This window comes from Paramisgurnus dabryanus, chromosome 10 (genome assembly GCF_030506205.2).
Source record: "Paramisgurnus dabryanus chromosome 10, PD_genome_1.1, whole genome shotgun sequence".
Lineage (NCBI taxonomy): Eukaryota > Metazoa > Chordata > Actinopteri > Cypriniformes > Cobitidae > Paramisgurnus > Paramisgurnus dabryanus.
In genome coordinates, this window is record NC_133346.1 from 6,780,510 (window position 1) to 6,804,196 (window position 23,687).

A 23,687-nucleotide genomic window follows, 5' to 3' on the forward strand; every position below is an offset into this window, starting at 1 on the left:
CACAAGCAAGAGCTTTTTTTTGGGTTATTTAAAGCTATATGGCAACAAACCACAAATACAGAAGTAAAGCTTAATATTATTAAATCTGATTCCACCCACATAATGCAACTATTGTTCCCGTTTTAGACTCAGCTTAAAGATGCAATATGTCACATCAGACAACAAAAGAAGAGGAAGTTTCGTCTGATTCTTCATCACTATGGTTTATGATTCACTGCTCCGACATCACTAAGCCCACATTGTTAACTATTATGTTGACAGTATCCTTTTAGAAAATATCCTAAAAAGGAAATTGGTTTCCCAAGAATGACTTTCAAATAATTCAAATAGAGTTGCTTAATAACTTACAACCCAATAACTATTGTTTAAACTATACAATGGGATTGCAAAAGTTAGAACTGCCATTAAGCTTGATTTATAAATGGTCACACGTTAAAGATACAAACTATTTAATTTTGTTTTATCTGTCTGGGTGGTCGATTTAATTTCAAAGTTCAGGTTTATTCTTCTCATCGAATTAACCTCCAGAGAAAAGTGGATGTTTATTTATAACATTGTTAAATTACAATGTTAAATTTGGATTTTAATTTTATAATGTTTGGTAACCAAAAATAATTAATCTCTAATTTTTCATAAATTTCTATTAATGTTTTAATTCATTTGAATAAATAATAATTATTTTACTCATTTTATTAATGCAACTGGATAAACGAAAGCTGAATGGTAATTTCACAAAAAGTTGTCTTGTTAAAAACTAATTTATGTATTTATTTATTTATTTATTTATATTATTAACTCACTGGTTACACTTTACAATAAGGTTGTATTTGTTAACATTAGTTAATGCATTAGCTAACATGAACTAACAATGAAAAATACTTCTACAGCATTTTTTAAATCTTAGTTTATGTTAATTCCAGCATTTACATTTTTAAAATCAAAAGTTAACGTAATTGTTAACATAACTTAATGCACAATCTATAACACGGACGATTGTATTGACAATAACAACGATTTATAAATGCTTACAAAATATATTGCTCATTGCTAGTTCATGTTACCTAATGCATTTACTAATATTACCAAATACAACCTACAGTAAATGTTACCTACTCATTTCAGCATCTTGACCAGCTGACGTTAATGCATTTTTGTTATGGCACATTTATATTTCTTGCTTTTTTAATGTGTTGATGAATAATTTACTATAGTATACAATTTTACACTGCAAGGTGCAGTTTACATATACAGCATTGTTTAAATCATAGACTGTATAGCATTTTGCAGTTTGTTTTTGTGTTTATCTACTGGAGGACTGCGGTTTATAGTATTGCAGCACTGTTGCTTTGATTCGGGAACAGCATTTCTACACCCATCAGTATTGCAGTACAAAGTGTAGAAATTTAGACACAGTATTTATGCAAGTTTTACTCTTGCAGTACATCCAGGATATTTTTGCGGTAAACTACTATTTCACTGATCGAACTTGCATTACAAATAAAACCCAGTATACTGTCAGAAAAAAATACAAAACTACCCATTTTTATTCTATTATTAATAGGGTTTAATATCCTTTCCAAAATGTTACATTTCAATAACTTTTCAATGTGTTGTATGTCCATAAAGGTACAAAAATGAACCACCACAGTGACAGAAAAGATACAGTTGTACAGTTTGTAAGGTATTTTGTACTCCTACAGAAGCTTACAACAGCTATTATTTTTTAATAATTGTCAGTAAATCAACATGACATATCCCTGAAGACTCATCATTCATGATGTAATCTCTGACATGCTACAGTTTTGCCCTTTTTAGGCATTTAATATGTTTTGTCTCTAACTTGTGGTCAGCATTCTTATGAGTAGATAAGTTTCCGATACATAAATGGATTTTTGGAGACATTTGTAACTATTTTAAAGGGGACATTTTTACAATTTTTTTAAGATGTAATATAGAGTACATACAGTATGTGAAGTTTTAAATCAAAATACCCCACAGATAATTTATAATAGCATTTTAAAATTGCCACTTTGTATGTTTGAGCAAAAATTTGCTGTTTTGGTGTGTCCTTTAACATGCAAATGAGTTGATCTCTGTACTAAATGGCACCGGCATGGTTGCATAGTGCAGATTAAGTGGCAGTATTATCCCCTTCTGACATCACAAGGTGAGACAAATTTAATGACCTATTAATTTGGGTTGTTGTTTTTCAAAATTTCTAGGTTGATAAAAGCCCAGGGGACCCAATTATAGCATTTAAACATAGAAAAAGTCAAATTTTCGTAATATGTCCCCTTTTCAGTTCAATTAAATTATCAGTAGTATTTTTTTATATGAGACTATCAATAAATAAATTTGTTAAAAATAAGTCATGCTTACCACGCTGTAGTTTACCACCAGACTGATCTCACGGAAAGTTGTGTTATAGTCACGCAAAATTTGATTAATTTATTCGTGTCCATGGCACAAAATTCTTTTTTTTCGTGCCTTGAGCACGAATGTCTTTTTTGTGTCACTCGCACAAATTTCTGTCGCTTGGTGTTGGGTTTAGAATAACTTTCTGTTACATTTTTAGACATCCTAACCCAAACCCCAACTCTAACTCCAACAACAATAGCGGAAGAAAAACATGTAGAAACCAATACATAAAAGTACATCCTAACCCAAAACCCAAATCTAACCCCAACCCCAAGTGACAATGATTTAAAAATAAAAACAATACATAAAATGACACGAAAATCAAAGTCGTGCCACGGACACGAAAAACAATTTATAGAAATTTGTGCGGGTGACACGAAAAAGACATTCGTGCTCAAGGCACGAAAAAGCTGAATTTCGTGCCATGGACACAAATAAATTTATGAAATTTTGCATGACTATAACATGACTTTCCGTGTGATCATGTTGGATATCACACCTAAGAACATTCAAATTAATTTAGTTCAGATTTTAAATAATAAATAAATAAGTCACATAATATTCAGATGAAGCAGTTTATTTTGATTAATTAATAAAGCTTTTAAATAAACACACACACACACACACACACACACACACACACACACAGTTTTGTTTTTCTGTAAACAACTTTTAAAGGCTACTATAGCTTACCCACAAACAACTTTCTAATAACTACCAATACATTACAATCTTTCAATCATTTTTTTTTAAATAAAATAAAAAATAAGTTAAGTTAAAAAAACTTAATAATTGACTTGAAAATACTGGTAGGTTCTGGATTTAATTCAGGCCGACAGAGCATTGCTGTGCTTTAAAAAACTCAACAGACTAACAGGGCAGAAAATAGCTGTTGTTCAGGACACGGTACAGCTTCTTGTCATAGGATTCAAACTCAAACATTTTGGGTCCACTAAAGAGATACGTGAAACCTGAAATAACAATAAAATACATAATGTAAATATAGGGTTGGATAAGTCATTATTTAATCACAGCTTTGTGATTTTTAGTTTTTAAAAATATACCTTTGTACTGGAAGGCCGCCGTCACCTTCCCTGTCATTCCTGGGAAGACATCTTGCACCTTTTTAGGATAGCCTTTATCCATTCTCCGTGTCATCTCATCGTAACTAAAAAAAAATAATTTCTCCTATTACCTAAAGATTCTTTAAAATGATTATTAGACTGACCTCCTCTGTTAAAGTGATTTACTTACCTATAAATCTTATTGTCAGCGAAAAACAGGATTTTGTAGGTTTGCTCATCATAGAGAACAGCGTCAACTTTCTTCACCTTCTTTGGCAAACCGAAGATGCTGAGATCCTTGGGATATCCTTGTGCCAAATCATAGCCATAGAGAGCCCAAACCTTTTCACCTGCATGACACATGACAACATGTCTAAATGATATGTCTTACATTTCCCAATGATTCATGTTATGGTTTTAAGGTTTATACCTTTAAAAAGGTAAACTTTGTCATCCGATGGGCTCTCGAATGCAGCATCAATGTTATCTGGAATCTCAGGCCAGAAGGCTTTGATGAGATGATGCTCAACTGTGTTACTCAATGGGTAACTGCGCCAGAAGAAGCTGTAACAAAAGCCCGACACCAGCAGTTCAGAAACGACTTGTCTAAGCTCATAAAGTCAGGCATTGGATATTGCAAATCATTTCTGTCTCTGTTTACCTGCCCTTGAAAAACATTATCTCTCCTCTGAACATGGTGACAGCATCAAGGACCAGTTTAGGACTACATATGTCTGGAGTGCTGGGTGCTGTGGGTTGGGTTTCATCAGTTTTATCAGGGTTAGGACCTGTTCGACAAAAACAATCGGCATGAGTGTAAGAAAAAAGTTTTAAATTTTATTTTGGATCACCATTAACTTATACATTTTATACGTACCATAAAGATACTGGATACCGTTGACATCATCTTGAGGAAGAGCGAAGGTGTCGACCTCTCTGTAAACATAGGTAGGATACATCAGCGCACCTGGATCCTGGGAATGTTGGAGACCCAATGAGTGTCCAAACTCATGGGCAGCCACCAGGAACAAATTGTACCCTGAGAAATATAAGAAGCAAAACATGTTTTTATTTTTTATTTTTGAGAAATTGGTGTATTGGTACAGTTAAAGGTTTATCAATAAAACTACTCACCTTTATAGGATTTGGTGAAGTCCTCATCATCATCAAAATGGGCATCACCACCAATACCAGCAAATGGAGGGAACGCATGAGCTAGTAAATTATTTGGTCCATCAAATGGGTAACCGTCACCATGGTCTGGAAACAAGCAGTGATTTGGTTTTAATTATCATGCTATAAAATATTTCTCTAGATGTAACTATGACAGTAACTATTGCGAAATACATTTGATATGTGCCACTGTGTTTTATCTAAATCATTTAAAACTTTCTTAAATATTATGCATGCAGATTTTTGACCTCATAATAATCGACTGATTTTCTGTACTATTTGAATTGTATAATTTGTACTGAAAATGGTAAAAAACTCAAATGAAATAGACATTATAAAAACCTTTTTTTTAATGCCAGGTTTTAAATTTTCACTTTAAATCATGATGTTAATAAAAATCATTGATGTGTTATGCATACAGTACTTATATCGTGTATTTTAAGATCAACATTAAATAAGTGTATAGTAAGTTTACATGAAGATAAAATAAAAAATTATAATTATCACTCCAAATTAATTATATTATTATTTTCTATGCACATGGAGTTTGGTTGGGTTTGTCCATAATTTACCCAACCATGATTTTAAACAACCCAACATTTTTTTAGACTGTAAGACATATGAAATTGTTATTATTTTAATGATAGGATGTTAAGATTAAGAAACTGACCTCCAACTGAAAAGGAGATCATGATATCAGCGGTTCCACTGAAGATACGAGTGAATCTGAGAGGAGTAACATCTGACCACACCTGCAGGGCTTTTTGAATTGCAGCATCCACATCAGCTTTCGTCATGTCGGGTGTGTAGTTCTCAATTCTAAAATAAAGACACCAACGTAAATGTTAACAAATGTTCCTTGCTTAAAAGACCAAAATAACTGGCCAACAGTACACAGTATGTTGTGTGTTGCATGCTGGGATGCTGATTCACCATTAAGCCTCCTTTTAACCATCATCACCAAAAATATTATGCTGGTAGAACAGCTTAACCAAGTCAGGATTACTGGTGATCCAGCAAAAACCGACTTGATAATTTTTAATTTAAATCAGGTGTTTCTTACCTGTAGGTCAGGTCGTTTTTTTTCCATTTGTAGTCCCCTTCAAAAACGGAATATGCCGCAACATCTGGAACACCACAGCGTGGCTTCTTCATCACCTCCAGTGTCTCTTCATTCAGCTTTCCTGTTACCTTAAGTCCAAAAAATGTTTGCATCTCCTTCAGCCTCAGACTCATTGAACTGGAGCGTTGAACACCATCCAAGGGCCCCTTCGGCAGGGGGTACAACTTGTTCAGAAAACTCTGTAAAAATATAGTTTTCAAACTGAATACAATGCACTTGCATCCAAGTATGCCATTAGAAGAACTAGATGATATGATAGTAATTTCAAAGTATGGGTATTACCTCAGCCATGGTCACATCTTCTTGATCAATAGGTGGCGGTATTGGGCTTGAGTAGCCAAAGACCACCAAAGAGATGAGAATGCAGAGCTTGTAGCAGATCATCCTGTTGTTTCTGATTCAAGAAACTGATGCTGGTCGTGTTGTGCTCCTGTCTTAAATACACAACAGATCCAGCGATTGTGCAAGACAAGAATGAATCACATTCACACCTAGCAACACAAAATCATGGAAATGACACTGTATGACCAAATAAGTTAACATATGAACACAGTTGGTGTGATTTTACCTATGAAAATAATAAATCAAATGAATTAAATTTATTAACACTTGACCCAGACTCTTAACTTACCCAAGGGTTCTCTAGTATAAATATAAATGTAATTTTTATTTATTTTCATGTATAACAGAAAAAAAAATATGTGATAAAACTTTATTTACAATATAAGATAATGTGTAATAGCTTTTATTTATGAAAAAAAACATGAAGATTGTGAAAAAGTTTATTTATAAAATGAAATGCTGCATAGTCACTTTTGTTTGTAACATAAAAATGCTGTGTAATTACTTTTATTAATAACAAAAACAAACCTAGACCTAGTTTCTGAAAAAACTGTGTAATCACTTTTATTTATAACTTTAGAAATGCTGTGTAATCCATTTTATTTATAACACAAACAAACATTGACCTACTTTCTGAAATAACTATCTTAACTGCAATGTCCTGAATTCTTTCTATTGACCATCAATAACAACAAATATACCATATATATGTTTTTAACACATTTCTGTATGTTTTATAAGTCTGTGCTTGGTGTGGAGCCATGAGCCCAACACCCTGATTTCTCATTTTATAAGGAGACTTCCCCATTTCTATTGCATGTTATTCAGTATGAAGATATTTGCCAACATAGTTACTACTCTAGTGTTACTTTATTAAACTAAGATGGATATTGTTCCTAGAATTTAATATTTTTGTCATTCAGCCATTTGTCTACACGATAATAACATACAGATGAGTTTGCTAAAACATCATTAGGGAATGCCCATTGAATTCACCACTTGCAGACATCTGTAGTGTGGCAATAAGACGTATTGCATGAGCAGATGGGTTATGACAGATCTGTGTTAGTCATATGTAAAAGGTACCAGAATGGACCGGTTTAAAGGTCTTTCATCAGTCCAATGTGAAATGCCAAATTGAATGTATCTATGCATCTTTCTAGAGATAATTTTGTTAATGGGGTAGATATTTTGACAATATTTTTCTGACAGTGTGCCATTTCATCACCCGCCTGTGTTGCATTGGCTTGAAGCTAGAATGTATTTCTCTTTCAGTACATAAATATGTCTTTAGTCCCTAATATTAAGAATCATTGTTACCAGTTTTCAGTTTTAAAGGCTTTGTTTATGTTTCAGCATCAGTTTTGGAAGCAACTGTTTGCACAAAACAATTAATGGGATTCACAAAAGAATTTAAACTTGGTTGTCAACGTTTCACAGCGCATTTGTGGTCATTTAGAGAGGTATTAACTCATTCCCAATTTGATGCAAGAAAAGAAAAACATGCACACTACAGTAATTAAATACAGATTTCAGGAAGTTGGAGTAAGTTCCCATGCACAAATGCCCGCTTTCATCATCACTCATTGAGGGTCGTTTCAGCAATACCGAGACAAATTTCCACATTAAACAGATGGTTACAGCAATATTACTGTACAACTCATGCAACAGGAAACCATTAAGTTGAACACAGGTGGTCAGAAAAAAACTGTGCAATTTGATTCCCATTGCCAAAGATGGTATTGATTAATCTGCACTGAAGACATGTGCCTGCTCCATTATCTTTGTTACTCGTCTGATTTTGGAGTCAAACCTCACTCGTTGAGCTTCTATATAAGGGATAATGTAGAGGCAGCCGGTAGTTATCGGGAAATAAGCACCGACAGTGTGATCAGGACCCGACGCGAAGCGGAGGGTCTTGTATCACACTGAAGGGGCTTATTTCCCAATAACTACCGGCTGCCTCTACATTATCCCGCTTATTACACGGCTACTTGCCACATAAGAAAAAAAACTGGACATGAATATGAATTTGAAACATTTTATTGGCATATTTGTTTTAAATTAACATTTTTATCCTTCCGCGAAACTTTGCACAGATGCATAAAATGATCGTAATACCTTATTAAGATCATCTGCTTCATACTTGTCTGTCTCCATTTTTTTCTCTTTAACCAGTCTTTGAGAAGTTTTAATGCCCATTCTGTATTTTTTTGTGTGTTGGCTTCGTAGCTGTCATGCTCTATTTTGTCAAGTTCAGTCTCAGTAAGCTGTCTGTGTCTTGTTGTGGTTGTCGAGTGTTTGTCACAAGATGGCGCCAAACAGTAATCTTTATTGATCTTTATTGGCGCGGAGCGATTTTACTCGTGCAAGTAGTCCGGCTATGCGTTATTATTTTGGAGCGGTTATTATTTGAAAAGAACGAACCTGCAAATGTCTCAACTGACCAATCAGAATCAAGCATTCCAGAGAGCCGTGTAATAAGAAGAAATAAAAACTTAAAAAGCTCTTTGATAGAGCAAGCCATAATTTACTTTGGCTAATGTTTATAATGTCAAATAAGTTTTTGGTGTCCCATGAGTACATACTGTATGTGAAGTTCTAGCTCAAAATACCCCATAGATCATTTATTATAGAATATTAAAATTGCCACTTTGTATGTCTGAGCAAAAGCGTGCTGTTTTGGTGTGTCCTTTAACATGCAAATTAGCTGATCTCTGTACTAAATGGAAGTGGCATGGTTCTATAGTGCAGATTAAGTGGCGATATTATTATCCCCTTCTGACATCACAAGGAGAGCCAAATTTTAATGACATATTTATCACATGCTTGTGGAGAATGGTTTACCAAGTTACTGGGTTGTTGTTTTTCAAATTTTCTAGGTTGATAAAAGCCCTGGGGACACAATTATAGCATTTAAACATAGAAAAAGTCACATTTTCGTGATATGTCCCCTTTTCAGTTCAATTAAATTGTCAGTAGTATTTTCTTATATGAGCCTATCAATAAACACATTTGTTAAAAGTACGTCATGCATACCAGGCTGTAGGATACCAGCAGACTGATATCACGGAAAGTTGTGTTATAGTCACACAAAATTTGATACATTTATTCATGTGCATGGCACAAAATTCAGCTTTTTTGTGCCTTGAGCACAATTTTTTTTTTTCGTGTCACTCGCACAATTTTCTGTCGCTTGGTGTTGGGGTTAGAATGACTTTCTGTTACATTTTTAGACATCCTAACCCAAACCCCAAGCCTAACCCCAACCCCAAGCAACAATGATTTAAAAATAGGGAGAAAAAAAAAGAAAACAATACAAAAAAGAAAGTCATGCCACGGGTACGAAAAACTATTTATAAAAATTCGACACGAAAAAAACGTGCCATGGCCACAAATAAATTAATCAAATTTTGCATGACTATATCACGACTTTCCGTGAGATAATGTTGGATACCACACCTAAGAACATTCAAATTAATTTAGTTCAGATTTTAAATAATAAATAAATGAGTCACATAATATTCAGATGAAGCAGTTTATTTTGATTAATTGAAATTGTTTTTCTGTAAACAACTTTTAAAGGCTACTATAGCTTACCCACAAACAACTTTCTAATAACTACCAATAAATTACAATCTTTTTCAATCATTTTTTTAAAATAAAATAAAAATATAAGTTAAGTTAAAAAAACTTAATAATTGACTTGAAAATACTGGTAGGTTCTGGATTTAATTCAGGCCCATAGAGAATTGCTGTGCTTTGAAAAACTCAACACACTAACAGGGCAGAAAATAGCTGTTGTTCAGGACACGGTACAGCTTCTTGTCATAGGATTCAAACTCAAACATTTTGGGTCCACTAAAGAGATAGATGAAACCTGAAATAACAGTAAAATACAAAATGTAAATATAGGGTTGGATTAGTCATTATTCAGGATTTGCTCAACAGATTTGTGATTTTCAGTTTTTTTATGTGTACCTTTGTACTGGAAGGCCGCCGTCACCTTCCCTGTCATTCCTGGGAACACATCTTTCACCTTTTTAGGATAGCCTTTATCCATTTTCCGTGTCATCTCATCGTAACTACAAAAAAAATCCTCCTATTACTTGAAGATTCTTAAAAGTGATTATTAGACTGACCTCCTCTGTTAAAGTGATTTACTTACCTATAAATCTTATTGTTAGCAAAAAACAGGATTTTGTAGGTTTGCTCATCATAGAGAACAGCGTCAACTTTCTTCACCTTCTTTGACAAACCAAAGCTGCTGATATGCTTAGGATATCCTCGTGCCAAATCATAGCCATAGAGAGCCCAAACCTTTTGACCTGCATGAGACATGACAACATTTCTAAATGATATATCTTACATTATCCAATGACAACTGATTCAGGTTATGGTTTTAAGGTTTATACCTTTAAAAAGGTAAACTTTGTCGTCCGATGGGCTCTCGAATGCAGCATCAATGTTATCTGGAATCTCAGGCCAGAAGGCTTTGATGAGATGATGCTCAACTGTGTTACTCAATGGATAACTGCGCCAGAAGAAGCTGTAACAAAAGCCAGACACCAGCAGTTTAGATCTGACTTGATTAAGCTCATAAAGTCAGGCATTGGATATTGCAAATCATTTCGGTCTCTGTTTACCTGCCCTTGAAAAACATTATCTCTTCTCTGAACATGGTGACAGCATCAAGGACAAGTTTAGGACTACATATGTCTGGAGTGCTGGGTGCTGTGGGTTGGGATTCATCAGTTTTATCAGGGTTAGGACCTGTTTGACAAAAACAATCGGCATGAGTGTAAGAAAAAAGTTTTTTTTCAATTTTGGATCACCACTGATGTTAATAAAAGCTTACCATAAAGATACTGGATACCGTTGACATCATCTTGAGGAAGAGCGAAGGTATCGACCTCTCTGTAAGCATAATTAGGATACATCAGCGCACCTGGATCCTGGGAATGTTGAAGGCCCAATGAGTGTCCAAACTCGTGGGCAGCCACCAGGAACAAATTGTACCCTGAGAAATATAAGAAGCAAAAAAAAATTTTTGTTCTAGAAGTTGGTGTATTGGTAAAGTTAAAGGTTTTATCAAATAAAACCACTCACCTTTATGGGAATTGGTAAAGTCCTCATCATCATCAAAATGGGCATCACCACCAATACCAGCAAATGGAGGGAACGCATGAGCTAGTAAATTATTTGGTCCATCAAATGGGTAACCATCACCATGGTCTGGAAACAAGCAGTGATTTGGTTTTAATTATCATGCTATAAAATATTTCTCTACATGTAACTATGACAGTAACTATTGCGAAATACATTTGATATGTGCAACTGTGTTTTATCTAAAACGTTTAAAACTTAAACGTTAAATATTATGCATGCAGATTTTTGACCTCATAATAATCGACTGATTTTCTGTACTATTTGTTTTGTTTAATTTGTACTGAAAATGGTAAAAAACTCAAACGAAATAGACATGATAAAAAAATGTAATGCCAGGTTTTAAATTTTCACTTTAAATCATGATGTTAATAAAGTTCATGGATATGTTATGCGTACAGTACTTATATCATGTATTTTCAGATCAACATTAAATAAGTGTATAGTAAGTTTACATGAAGATAAAATTATCACTCCTAATTAATTTTATTATTATCTTATATAAAACACATGGAGTTTGGTTGGGTTTGTCCATAATTTACCCAACCATGAGTTTAAACAACCCAACATTTTTTTAGACTGTAAGACATATGAAATTGTTGTCATTTTAGCGTTAGGATGTTAATATTAAGAAACTGACCTCCAACTGAAAATGAGATCATGATATCAGCGGTTCCACTGAAGATACGAGTGAATCTGAGGGGAGTAACATCTGACCACACCTGCAGGGCTTTTTGAATTGCAGCATCCACATCAGCTTTCCTCATGTCGGGTGTGTAGTTCTCAATTCTAAAATAAAGACACCAACATAAATATTAACAGATGTTCCTTGCTGAAAAGACCAAAATAACTGGCCACCAATATAGAGTATGTTATGTTTTGCATGCTGGAATACTGATTCACCATTAAGCCTTCTGTAAGATAATTTCCTGAATAAATATAGCACCTCCCCAAAGGACACTGCATGGGGGCAAAGTGAGTGCCCGGGAAGGCAACTCTCTACGATTCACAGTGGACTTCCGACACATTTGGGTTTCAAGACACACCTTTAGAGTGTCATACATTTGGATTCTTATTCTCTCATCTACCATTTGTATGGAGATGTGATGTTTGACAATCAAGGGTATCTATCTGTCTGCAGATCTACCATTTGTATGGAGATGTGATGTTTGACAATCGAGGGTAGCTCTTTTCTATTGAAATGTCTCATTGCAAGTGGTTACAATGGTCTCACTCATATAACAACAGAATTCAATGTTAAAGTATATGTGAAACTTCATTCGATGTTGATAGACAACTCCCATTCTAAGCATAAGCCAATCACCCACTGTATACAAATTAAGGACAGCCCGTAGTTTTACAACAACCAATCAGTACCAAATTCCTATATGCTTTGTTCTCTGGTTATTTAAGGAGATGTGTAGAAGATTTAGGCGGGACTTTCGATATCTAGAAATGCACCCCCATGATGCTGTATCTTTGATACAGCATCATGTTTCTTTTTATTTTATTTTGAGGAATCTGTAACCAGATCTTCATCTCCTTACCAGGTATGCAATGGTTTTTCGTTTGTTTCGTATTTGAATTGGAATGTAAATTGGCTTCTGAATTATGTTTTACCTACCTGGTTAATAAATTGTTACATTTGCATTCATTCTAATTTGCTCTGTATTATTGACTCTTCTAAGTTACTATAAAGTATTACGATATCCTTTGTTACCACATATCTTTGATCGGGGTTAATTCATGTGAATTAAGTTCTACCTCTAACTAAGTTGTTACGCAGTCGTGTTTATATGTGGGCCATCAGGGTGATGAGTCATAACCTCTAATCATTTCCTTTACTTTGATTAAGTTGTATATAGTAATATGATTTAACTATATTCGGCTAGACGGTGCTATGCCCGAACCTCTGATCATTGTAAGGCTTTGAATTAAGTTGTATATAACATATTGTGTGAGGCTATATGGATACGTTTTAATGAGAGTCCGTACACATGAAGCGGTATTGTTAAAATTGCTTTAGTCATGAACCTCTAGTTATTGTATGGTAGATTAATTATTTAACTTTCAATAAGTTGTTGGGTAATCGTATTTGTATGTGGGCTATCGGAGTGATAAGTCATAACCGCTGGTCATTATTTCTGCTATAATTAAGTTGTATATAGTAATATGATTTAACTATATTCGGCTAGATGGTGCTAAGCCCGAACCTCTGGTTATAGTGTGAATTTTGTACTAAGTTGTATACAAACGATTGCATGCAGCATGAGGCTATTTTGGGACATTTAGCAAGAGATTGCAGGAGCGGCATTGTTAAATTGTGTTAGTCATAACTTCTAGTACGGTCAAATATGTGTTCGGAATCTGCATAACGGCCGATGTGGACCGATACGACATGGGTAATCGAATATATGAGTTCAATGTTAACATGAGTTAAATAGAATGATCAACGTTTATCCAAATTCTATATTTACATCAATTTGATTCATATTACAATACGTTTCATATCTTTGGAGTCAGATAATAAGTTGCGTAATGTTAAATCTACAAGCACCGGAAAAGACCGAATGCGCTATAAACCAACCATGCCGTTTGGATTCCGTCGTTGGGCCAAACGGATGGGTGGGGTCATATTTGGACTCCTTACACTTCTTTTAAACATCATCACCAGAAATATTATGCTGGTAGAATAACTTTACCAAATCCAGATTACTGGTGACCCAGCAAAAACGGGCTTGATAATTTTTCATTCGGTTTTGTGTTTAAATCTGGTGCTTCTTACCTGTAGGTCAGGTCGTTTGTTTTCCATTTGTAGTCCCCTTCAAAAACGGAATATGCCGCAACATCTGGAACGCCACAGCGTGGCTTCTTCATCACGTCCAGTGTCTCTTCATTCAGCTTTCCTGTTACCTTAAGTCCAAAAAACGTTTGCATCTCTTTCAGCCTCAGACTCATTGAACTGGAGCGTTGAACACCATCCAAGGGCCCCTTCGGCAGGGGGTACAACTTGTTCAGAAAACTCTGTAAAATAAGATAGTTTTCAAACTGAATAAAATGCACTTTTATCCAAGTGTGCCATAGTGTAGATTAGAAGAACTAGATGATAGGATAGTAATTTCAAAGTATGGGTATTACCTCAGCCATGGTCACATCTTCTTTATCAATAGGTGGCCCTATTGGGTTGGAGTAGCCAACGACCACCAAAGAGATGAGAATGCAGAGCTTGAAGCAGATCATCCTGTCGGTTCTGATTCAAGAAACTGATGCTGGTCGTGTTGTGCTCCTGTTTTAAATACACAACAGATCCAGCGATTGTGCAAGACAAGAATGAGACACATTCACATTTACCACCACAAAATCATGGAAATGACACTGTATGACCAAATAAGTTAACATATGAACACAGGTCGTGTGATTTTTACTAAATAATAAATCAAATGAATCAAATTTATACACTAGACCCAGACTCTCAAGTTACCCAAGGGTCCTCTAATATAAATATAAATGTAATATTTATTACAATATGTAAAAACACTGTGTAATGACTTTCATGTACAACAAAAAAAGTGTGAAAAAACTTTTATTTAAGATACTGTGTAATTGCTTTTATTTATGGAAAAAAAACATGTATTTATGAAAAACATAAAAAGGAAAAGTTTATTTATAAACTAAAATGCTGTACAGTCATTTTTTTGTAACGTAAAATTTGTGTAATCACTTTTATTTATATAAAAATGCTGTCTAATCACTTTAGTTAATAACCAAAATAAACATTGACCTAGTTTCTGAAAAAAACTGTGTAATCACTTTTATTTTTTAAATTTACAAATGCTGTGTAATCACTTTTATTAATAAAAAAATAAACGTTGACCTAGTTTCTAAAATAACTACTTATATCTTCCTGAATTCATTGTAAGAGAGAACGTTTTTCTAGTGATCATCAATAACAGCAAATATACCATATATATGATTTTAACACATTTTTTATGTTTTATAAGTCTGTGCTCTAGACACATTTCTAAATTAAACAAATGGTTACAGCAATATTACTGTACAAATTATGCAACAGGAAACCATTAAGTTGGACAAATGTGGTCCGAACAGAAAGCTGTGCAATTTGATTCCCATCGCCAAATATGGTATTGATTAATTTGCACTGAAGACATGCGCCTGCTGCCATTATCTTTATTACTCATCTGATTTTGGAATCAAACCTCACTTGTTAAGCTTCTATGAAGAAATAAAAACACTTGATAGAGCAAGCCATAATTTACTATGGCTAATGTTTATAATGTATGTCCCCTCGATCAAATAATTCCTACATCATTTTGACATGACATACATTTTTTTTCCACTGAGGTTGTCTGAAATAGTGAATTTTTTTTCGTGTGCAGGAAACAGAATACTATGATTTGGCCAAATGCAAAATGTATACAAACCCAACCGTTGGCTCAAATTAACACACACAATGTTCATATTTGACCCAACCATGGATTGAAATAGCTCAGCATTTTTTAGAGTGTAATATAATAATCATCTCAATACCGGGATGCCTCAAGGCTCTGTGCTTGGACCACTGCTCTTTTCGATATTCATGACATCTCTGTGCTCTGTCATTCAAAAACATGGTTTTTCCTTCAGTTATGCTGTTATGTTGCAGCTTATAAGGCAAGATAATGGGTGTGCATACTGCATGCCATCTTACTTTTTCATATGAAAGAAAAAATTATTGTGTGTATATAGGCTATGTAAAGGCATGTAAGGTCTCTCACAGTAAGTTTATTCAGAAAGTGCACAGCATAACTGCTTGTCATATGGAGAAGCCCAATGGTTACTCTAAATGCGATCTACATTGATGGCTCAAAAAATTTGGGAACAGAGTTATGTAGTTTGTTTCTTTATAGGCAGTTTTGTTGCTGTGAATGGAAACTCCTAAAAAGTTGCATGACTGTGGTTTGAAAAAAGGGATACAAAGCACTGTGTGACTATTAGTCAGCTCCATAATTTTAGGTCTATATAGACCAGTGTTTCGCAACTAGGGGGCTGAGGCCCACAGGGCAGTCCCAACAGTTTTTCAAGATGACGGTTTCAGTGACAATAACATAAACAAACGGCTTTTGTGGCCCTAACTTCCGGTAGACGGTAAATAATCAATAACAACAGAGACCCTTTACAGTAGATTATTTTAAAGCAAAATACATAACCAGTCAATAACCTAAGTTAAAATCATAGCTAAAATATATCAACCATTACACTGAGCTAACATTACTGTGTAAAATGAATGTATTCAATGTGAACTACAGACAGGCCCAGTTCTTGCCAGCTATAAAAGAGTGGGCTGGCAGATATCCTGGGTGTGAAAAAGTGTTGGCCCCTTTTCAGTTTTTTGTTTTTTTGCCCCTAAACCTAATAACTGGTTGGGCCACTCTTAGCAGAAACAACTGCCATCAAGCATTTGCGATAGCGTGCAATGAGTCTGTTACAGTGCTCTGGAGGAATTTTGGCCAATTCATCTTTGCAGAATTGTTGTAATTCAGTCACATTGGAGGGTTTTCGAGTATGAACCGCCTTTTTAAGGTCATGCTACAGCATCTCAATAGGATTGAGGTCAGAACTTGACTAAGCCACTCCAAAGTCTTCATTTTGTTTTTCTTCAGCCATTCAGAGGTGGACTTGCTCGTGTGTTTTGGATCATTGTCCTTCTGCAGAACCCAAGTTTACAGATGTTTTTTGGTAGAGAGCAGAATCCATGTTTCCTTTTATCACAGCAAGTCTTCCAGGTGCTGAAGCAGCAAAACAGCCCCAGACCATCACACTACCACCACCATATTTTACTGTTGGTATGATGTCCTTTGTCTGAAATGCTGTGTTACTGTTATGCCAGACCTTATGGGACACACACCTTCCAAAAAGTTCAACTTTTGTCTTTTCAGTCCGCAGAGTATTTTCCCAAAAGTCCTTCATTTTTACAACATAAACACGAATGATACTTTAGATTATGAAGAAGTTCATAAAACCCGTCTTTTAGATAAAGATTTAGTGTAATTCTTCTATAGTCTGTATGCACGCATGTTTACTCACATTCTGACCTCTAGCCAACGTGTTCAGTCATGTTGAACAAACACAACGCCCTCATGAAGCCTTAGAATGAGCTATAATATATGTGCTGCTGTAAAGGTATGTTTGGCTTTTTTTAATCTCAAGGATTTAAAGGTTAATATTGTTTGTTTGAATGATATAATACTGTATTGCTGACAGAAAGATGCCTAGAGGGCTGTCTTAACCTTTTCATTAACCTAATGCAGGTGTTGTTTTTATTGTAAGATCTCTCGAAAAATATACCTGATGACATATAGACAAACAAAATGTACAGCCTAGGTTTTCCTAAATGGTACATACAGCATAAGGACCTTTTTAAAGGGCACTATACCTTTATTTAGACACTGTAGGTAGCGTCTCAAACCAAACTACTACATTCTGTTTCATCGGACGCACCCTCACAAAAATTTACCTTGTTTTTTTGTTAAAAGTGTAGTACTTTTTTTACAGTAACCATGGTTTAACTATGTTTTTTGAAACCATATCCCTTGCTTGTTATAAGAAATAAATTACTATAAAAGGACTGATTGTTGTGATTCAATATGGAAGTCTACCGGAAGTTGCGTTTAGTCCACAAAAGCCATATGTTTATGTTGTTGCAACCTCCTACACATCCCTAAAAATTTACAATGGCCACCAGATGATTTCATCAAAACATCTCATCCATTGTTCGCATGCATTGCCAGTGACGAAAGTCGCTGTTTACAAACAGATGTGCTGAAATAGTGGAAGTTCCCATGCATCAGACTTCCTCCTGTGTGTGAAGCTGAGATGTCACAAAGAACTTTTGAAACATCATGTGACATCACATCCAGCTTCTTGCTTGCACGAAACATTCAGCATTTTATAGATGATACTGTATAAAAAATATGCTTATTATAATGCAGTACGGTTCTGTAACTTTCCAGCAATTTCGATATCATATACAGTATATTATTGTTTGTCAGAAGTTTTGCACAGCCACTACAACCATTTTGATAACTCTATTTGTTAATATTAGTTAATGCATTAGTTGACATGAACTAAGAAAGACTAGCATTTGAAGACCCAACAACTGGTATTTCTGAATGGCTTGTGACTGGGATTAAGCAGATTTGAAGTGAAATATGTGTAGAAAGCAGAGGCGTCATGCCCATTCAAACTGAGGGGGCACCTGCCCCCTTGGTTTTTTTGAGCCAATGGATTTTGCATCCAACCTCTAAATCAAATAAGCGTCCATTAATCGGTTATTTGACTTTTAATCTGTTAATATGCACAATATTATACATTCTGTGCTGCATCCTTGTCACTTTTCGGAGATTTTCGCCGTTTTGATCGTGTTTTGATCATGTTACATTACTTTTATTCTGGCGGCAGCTGGCGCTGCAGTCAGAGCGCAGCCGCAGACGTCATCAGTGTCTGGGCGCGCTCACGAGCTCTCTGCTGTTGCTGGCTTGCTGCTGCATTTGGCTATCTGAGGAATTAAAACGTGTTAGAAACGCTCACAACATTTCCAAACCCCAGTACGGTAATGTGCAGTTAACCTTCTCTGTGTAGAAAATGTATGGTTTTAAATGCGACCGTCTCAACGTTATATTAGTAGAGATTCATCTTCTTGGCACAACGCCAAAGTTCGCCAAAGTTCACGCGGGCGCGGAATCTCACATGCTCACATGAGGTAAAATTTAATGCAAAAATCCGTTCCTCTAATAATTGTATCTAAACATATTTTTTAAAATCATTATTGAACATTAAAATCAATCACGTGGCTATAGCTGATGTCATTTTCGTTGTTTATATACTTTATGGATTTAAAATTACATAAATTTTATATGATAATGTAGTTGTTGTGCAAAATGCATTAATGACACAATTAAACAAGCCATTAAGACTTAAATAAAACATGCCGTTTCAGATGTGAATATGATGCAAATGTGTCATTATTCCGATTGAATAGTATTTGATATGAAAGTTAGTCATCACTTTTATTTTGGAGGTTTTTGCATGAAAGCAGGGGTTTTCAGATTGTTAGAAATGTAAGTGCCATGGAAAAGACTGAAAGCTCTATAATATTTCGTTTGATGTCTGTGTATACACAAATTTCTGGGAGCTGTTGACACTGTGCCCCCTTAAAAAAAATTGGTGCATGACGCCCCTGCATTTGATTAATATCATTATCTTTTGATGGAGGTGGTGTTTAGAGGCTTTTAAATCTCAGCTCCTCATTTAGTTCATGTTAATCCTATTGCTAACAAATACAGCCTCATTTTTAAGGGATAGTTTACCCAAACATTCTTAAGGTTCTCATGTTGTTCTAAACCTGTATGAATTTCTTTTTTCTTATAAACACAAAAAGACGATATTTTGATAAAATGATGATAAGCTGATTGTAACCATTGACTTCCATAGTAGGGAAGACAAATATTATCAAAGTATTGTGGTATATAAAATATTTTGATAAAAGATGATAGACACACAGTTGACACACCCATTGAATTTCATTGTATTTGTTTTTCCCACTATGGAAGTCAATGGTTACAATAATCTTCTTTTGTGTTCATCCAAAAAATACAAGAAATTCACACCTACATGCTATAGTAAATTATCTATATGGTATTTTTAGCTAAAACTTCACATATGTACTCTGGGGACACCAAAGATTTATTTGACATCTTAAAAAAGTCTTGTGAAATGTCCCCTTTAATGTTCTGGCTAATGCCTAAAATGAAATCTGCAACAAATACCTTGTCGAAAATAACAAATGTTTTTGTTTCCTAAAGACGAGAAGAAATGGAGATCATGGATTAGCGTTACACTGTAAAACGTGAAAAGTTGGATCAATTAAAAAAATATGTTTAAATTGGTAACACCTAAAAAAATTACGTTTTTTCAACTTAAAATTTCACTTTAGTTTAGTTGAATAAATAAAAAAATAGGTGTCACGAATTGAAGTAATTTTTTAACCCTTGTGAACCCATGGGGTCAAATTTGGCCACTGTTAATTGTTGCTACACAAAAGGGTTCTCCAGGGTTTAGTTGAAACAACTTTTCACTTTTTCCAGTGTATGAAAATGGAGGTTTGGCATCTTATCTGTAGTAAATTATGGGTAGTAAATTATTGATTGAATAAATTATGGGGCGGTTTACCGGACAGGGATTAGACTAGTCCTAGACTAAAATAAATGTAAGAGCTGTCCAAACTGAATACAACTTGCACTGACATATCTTAAAATACATCAGTGCCCTTTGTTTTGCCTCAAAATGCACGCAATTTTTTAGTAAGACATGTTTGTTAAAACTAGTTATATTTCATAATTAAACTAAGGCCTAGTCCTGGCTTAAGCTAATCTAATTAAGCTAATTAAGCCACCCCATCTCACGAATTTCTGTGGGAGTCACTGAATTTTTTGCTCATTTTTCCGTAGCATTCTTACGAATCTCCGCATTTTCTGTGACTCTGCTACGGACTGTCTTTTTCCGTGACATTCTCACGGATTGGTTACTCAACTGTTTTGTTCTATTTTCTTACCATTTTCGCTTCGGTTTAGGGTTGGATTTACATAAAATGACATCTCTACCCAAACCCAACTCTAACCCCAACGCCAGGCGTCAATTGTTTAAAGTTTACAAAAATAAAAGAGAATAAATCAGAAAAAATTGTATAAACCAATAGTTAAAGTGACAAACTAACGCAAACACCAAATCTAACCCTAAACCGACGCGAAAATGGTTTAAAAATAGGAAAAAGCAGTTGAGTAACCAGTCCATGAGAATGCCACGGAAAAAGACAGTCCGTAGCAGGGCTGCGGAGATCCGTGAGAATGCCACGGAAAAATGAGCAAAAAATTCTGTGACTATCCCATTGAACTTTGTGAGATCATGTTGTTATAGTATACATTTTAATGTTATAGCTCAATGTAGTTTTTAATACGCTTTAGCTATGATTTGAACTAGGGTTATGTACTTGTTATTTATTTAGCTTGTTATCATAAATAAACTACTCTAAAATTACTTTGATGTTTGATTCTTTGCTAAACTTTACAGGAAGTAATTTTTTTCTACGAAAGCTGTTTGTTTATATTGTTACTACTGAAACACATACAACTGTTGACTGACAAACCAGAAACAAGAGTCTAGACAAGACCAAACAAGAAAGCATTGATTTATTGCAGACTGTTAAGGTATTATCAATCATATGACTAATATTACAGTAATTATTAACAGTAATAACAGTTACAGAGTGTATGCCAATATCGCTCTCATGCTTTTAGATTAATGATTGCTTAGTTAAACCCATATATTGTTTTTTATGCTTTGTGTCTATTCTTTTACAGTTGTGTATTTAAAATTCTGATGCAGTGCATTAAAAACAGACTTTAGTTTGTAAATGTATCACTGTACAGAATGTTTGTTTTAAATCATTTTTATTTTTCTGCATTATAAATAAAATTATTTTAATGCATTAAGACCCATATTTGTCATGCAATATGTGTTGTCCCCCTGTTTCGCACATACTGACATGGGTAGAGACTTTTGAGTATGAACAAACCTGAATCACTCAATAACTTTTAATGGATTGTATGTCACTTCCTGTAAGTCTCACCCCCTGGCTGTGGGTGCAGTACTGTTCTTCACAGAAATTAGCAACACCACTATTGTTTGTACTGTATGTCATCCGTGTTATCAGTAATGGTTCAGGATGTGAAGTCGGGGAATTTTTCTTTTTGCAGTGTCGACTGACAGGGTTTAGCCTTGTTAAAGTGCTGAGACATGCCAATATCACCAACTTTATACTTACTGATTAGATTGTGGTAATGTATGTTAATGGTTAAACAATTGTCTCAAGCTTTTACTGGGGTAGTACCCTTTACAAAGGTCCTAATTAGTACAGATATATTAGGTACCATATTTATCTTTGAGGTACTAATATTCACTCTTTGGTAACATACAAAATGTACCTCTAAGGTGATATGAACTCTTTAGGTTCAAAGGTGCATGTCACTTCAAACATAATGTCATTATATATTATTTTGGACATTTTGCCTTTATTTAACAGGGAGAAGAGAGGGTTATGGGATCGAACTTGGAATGCCGAAAAGCACCATCGTGTCGGAGCGCTGCCCAATACACCATCGGCTCCAACAAACGTAATGTAATTTTAAGTGCTATAAAAATACTTAAGTAGTGTTCGCCTCTGACAAACCTACAGCTGCCAATGAGTCATGTCAGACAGCGATGTCTCTGACTCATTTCCCACCCGCCAATTTACCATGTTTGAACCTTTGAACCTACGGAAGAGGTAAGATTGGGAATTCTCTCCTATGTCACAGGTGGCAGGTTAGGTGAGTGTAAACGTCCTCTGACTTGGCAACAAAATAAACCTTTTCTCTACAGACTGTGACACCTTAAGACATTTGAAGAGTTTTGTTGCAAAACGAGATAACTCCATTTTTTTTTTTTTTTACGGAAATCTAGTTTTTTGGTTGTGCATTCCAATTAATATCAATTCAACTGTAAAAGTAAATTTTCATGTATTCGTATTTTATCAGTGTTTTTCTTTGTAAAACATACATTCAAAAGCATATTATCATAATTTTTACTCCACTACATTTCATAATTCAAGTTTTTGGTTTATATTTAATATACATTAACATCTAGGGTTTTTTTTACTTTTACTTAAGAAAAAAGTACTTTTGTCCTTTTACGCAAGAAAGTAAAAAAACACAATTTTTATGTAATTAGGTATTAAATAATTATTATGCAATGTAAAAGGAATACACACTATGATTCTATGCTTTAGAATGTAGTGAACATTTTTTTAGTAAAGTAAAGTAAATTTTTTCCCAAGACAAACACTCTGATAAAGCACAGATGCTTGGAAAATTTACTCAAAGTACTCTTAGGGGCGGTTTCCCGGACAGGGATTAGCTTAATCCAGGACTAGGCCTTAGTTTAATTAGGAAATATAACTAGTTTTAACAAACATGCCTTACTAAAAACATTACCTGTGTGCATTTTGAGGCAAAACAGAGGGCACTGATGTATTTTAAGTAATGTCAGTGCAAGTTGTTTTTAGTTTGGACAGAGTCTAGGACTAGTCTAATCCCTGTCCGGGAAACCGCCCCATAGTGTCCGCCTCTGAGGTTTGTACAGGTGTGCACAAAGAAGTCAGTAGTGGCGCCCTCTGTTGTTAAAATAAAGACTTGCAACCTGATTCGTTCAAACAAAATAGGAAATCTCATTTTTCCTAACTTGACGTAATAAAAAACGTTTGTACGGAGATTGTTTTATGAGTGCAGTATGCAAATCCATCAACCACC

The 23,687-nt window shown here is 34.7% G+C and overlaps 2 protein-coding genes across 2 annotated transcripts; both read right to left on the reverse strand.

Moving 5' to 3' along the window:
• Positions 1-2,979: 2,979 nt before the first annotated feature.
• Positions 2,980-6,190, reverse strand: LOC135743280 (collagenase 3). Its single transcript, XM_065260915.1, has 10 exons — positions 6,061-6,190; positions 5,719-5,957; positions 5,326-5,474; positions 4,617-4,742; positions 4,360-4,521; positions 4,144-4,270; positions 3,913-4,046; positions 3,673-3,832; positions 3,483-3,586; positions 2,980-3,389 (listed from the first exon to the last, which is right to left on the reverse strand). The coding sequence occupies exons 1-10, from the start codon at positions 6,160-6,162 to the stop codon at positions 3,289-3,291; spliced, it is 1,404 nt and encodes a 467-aa protein (XP_065116987.1). The 5' UTR covers positions 6,163-6,190; the 3' UTR covers positions 2,980-3,288.
• A 3,494-nt stretch (positions 6,191-9,684) lies between these two features.
• Positions 9,685-14,530, reverse strand: LOC135743287 (collagenase 3-like). Its single transcript, XM_065260926.1, has 10 exons — positions 14,425-14,530; positions 14,072-14,310; positions 11,927-12,075; positions 11,230-11,355; positions 10,979-11,140; positions 10,767-10,893; positions 10,536-10,669; positions 10,289-10,448; positions 10,102-10,205; positions 9,685-10,000 (listed from the first exon to the last, which is right to left on the reverse strand). The coding sequence occupies exons 1-10, from the start codon at positions 14,524-14,526 to the stop codon at positions 9,900-9,902; spliced, it is 1,404 nt and encodes a 467-aa protein (XP_065116998.1). The 5' UTR covers positions 14,527-14,530; the 3' UTR covers positions 9,685-9,899.
• Positions 14,531-23,687: the final 9,157 nt, after the last annotated feature.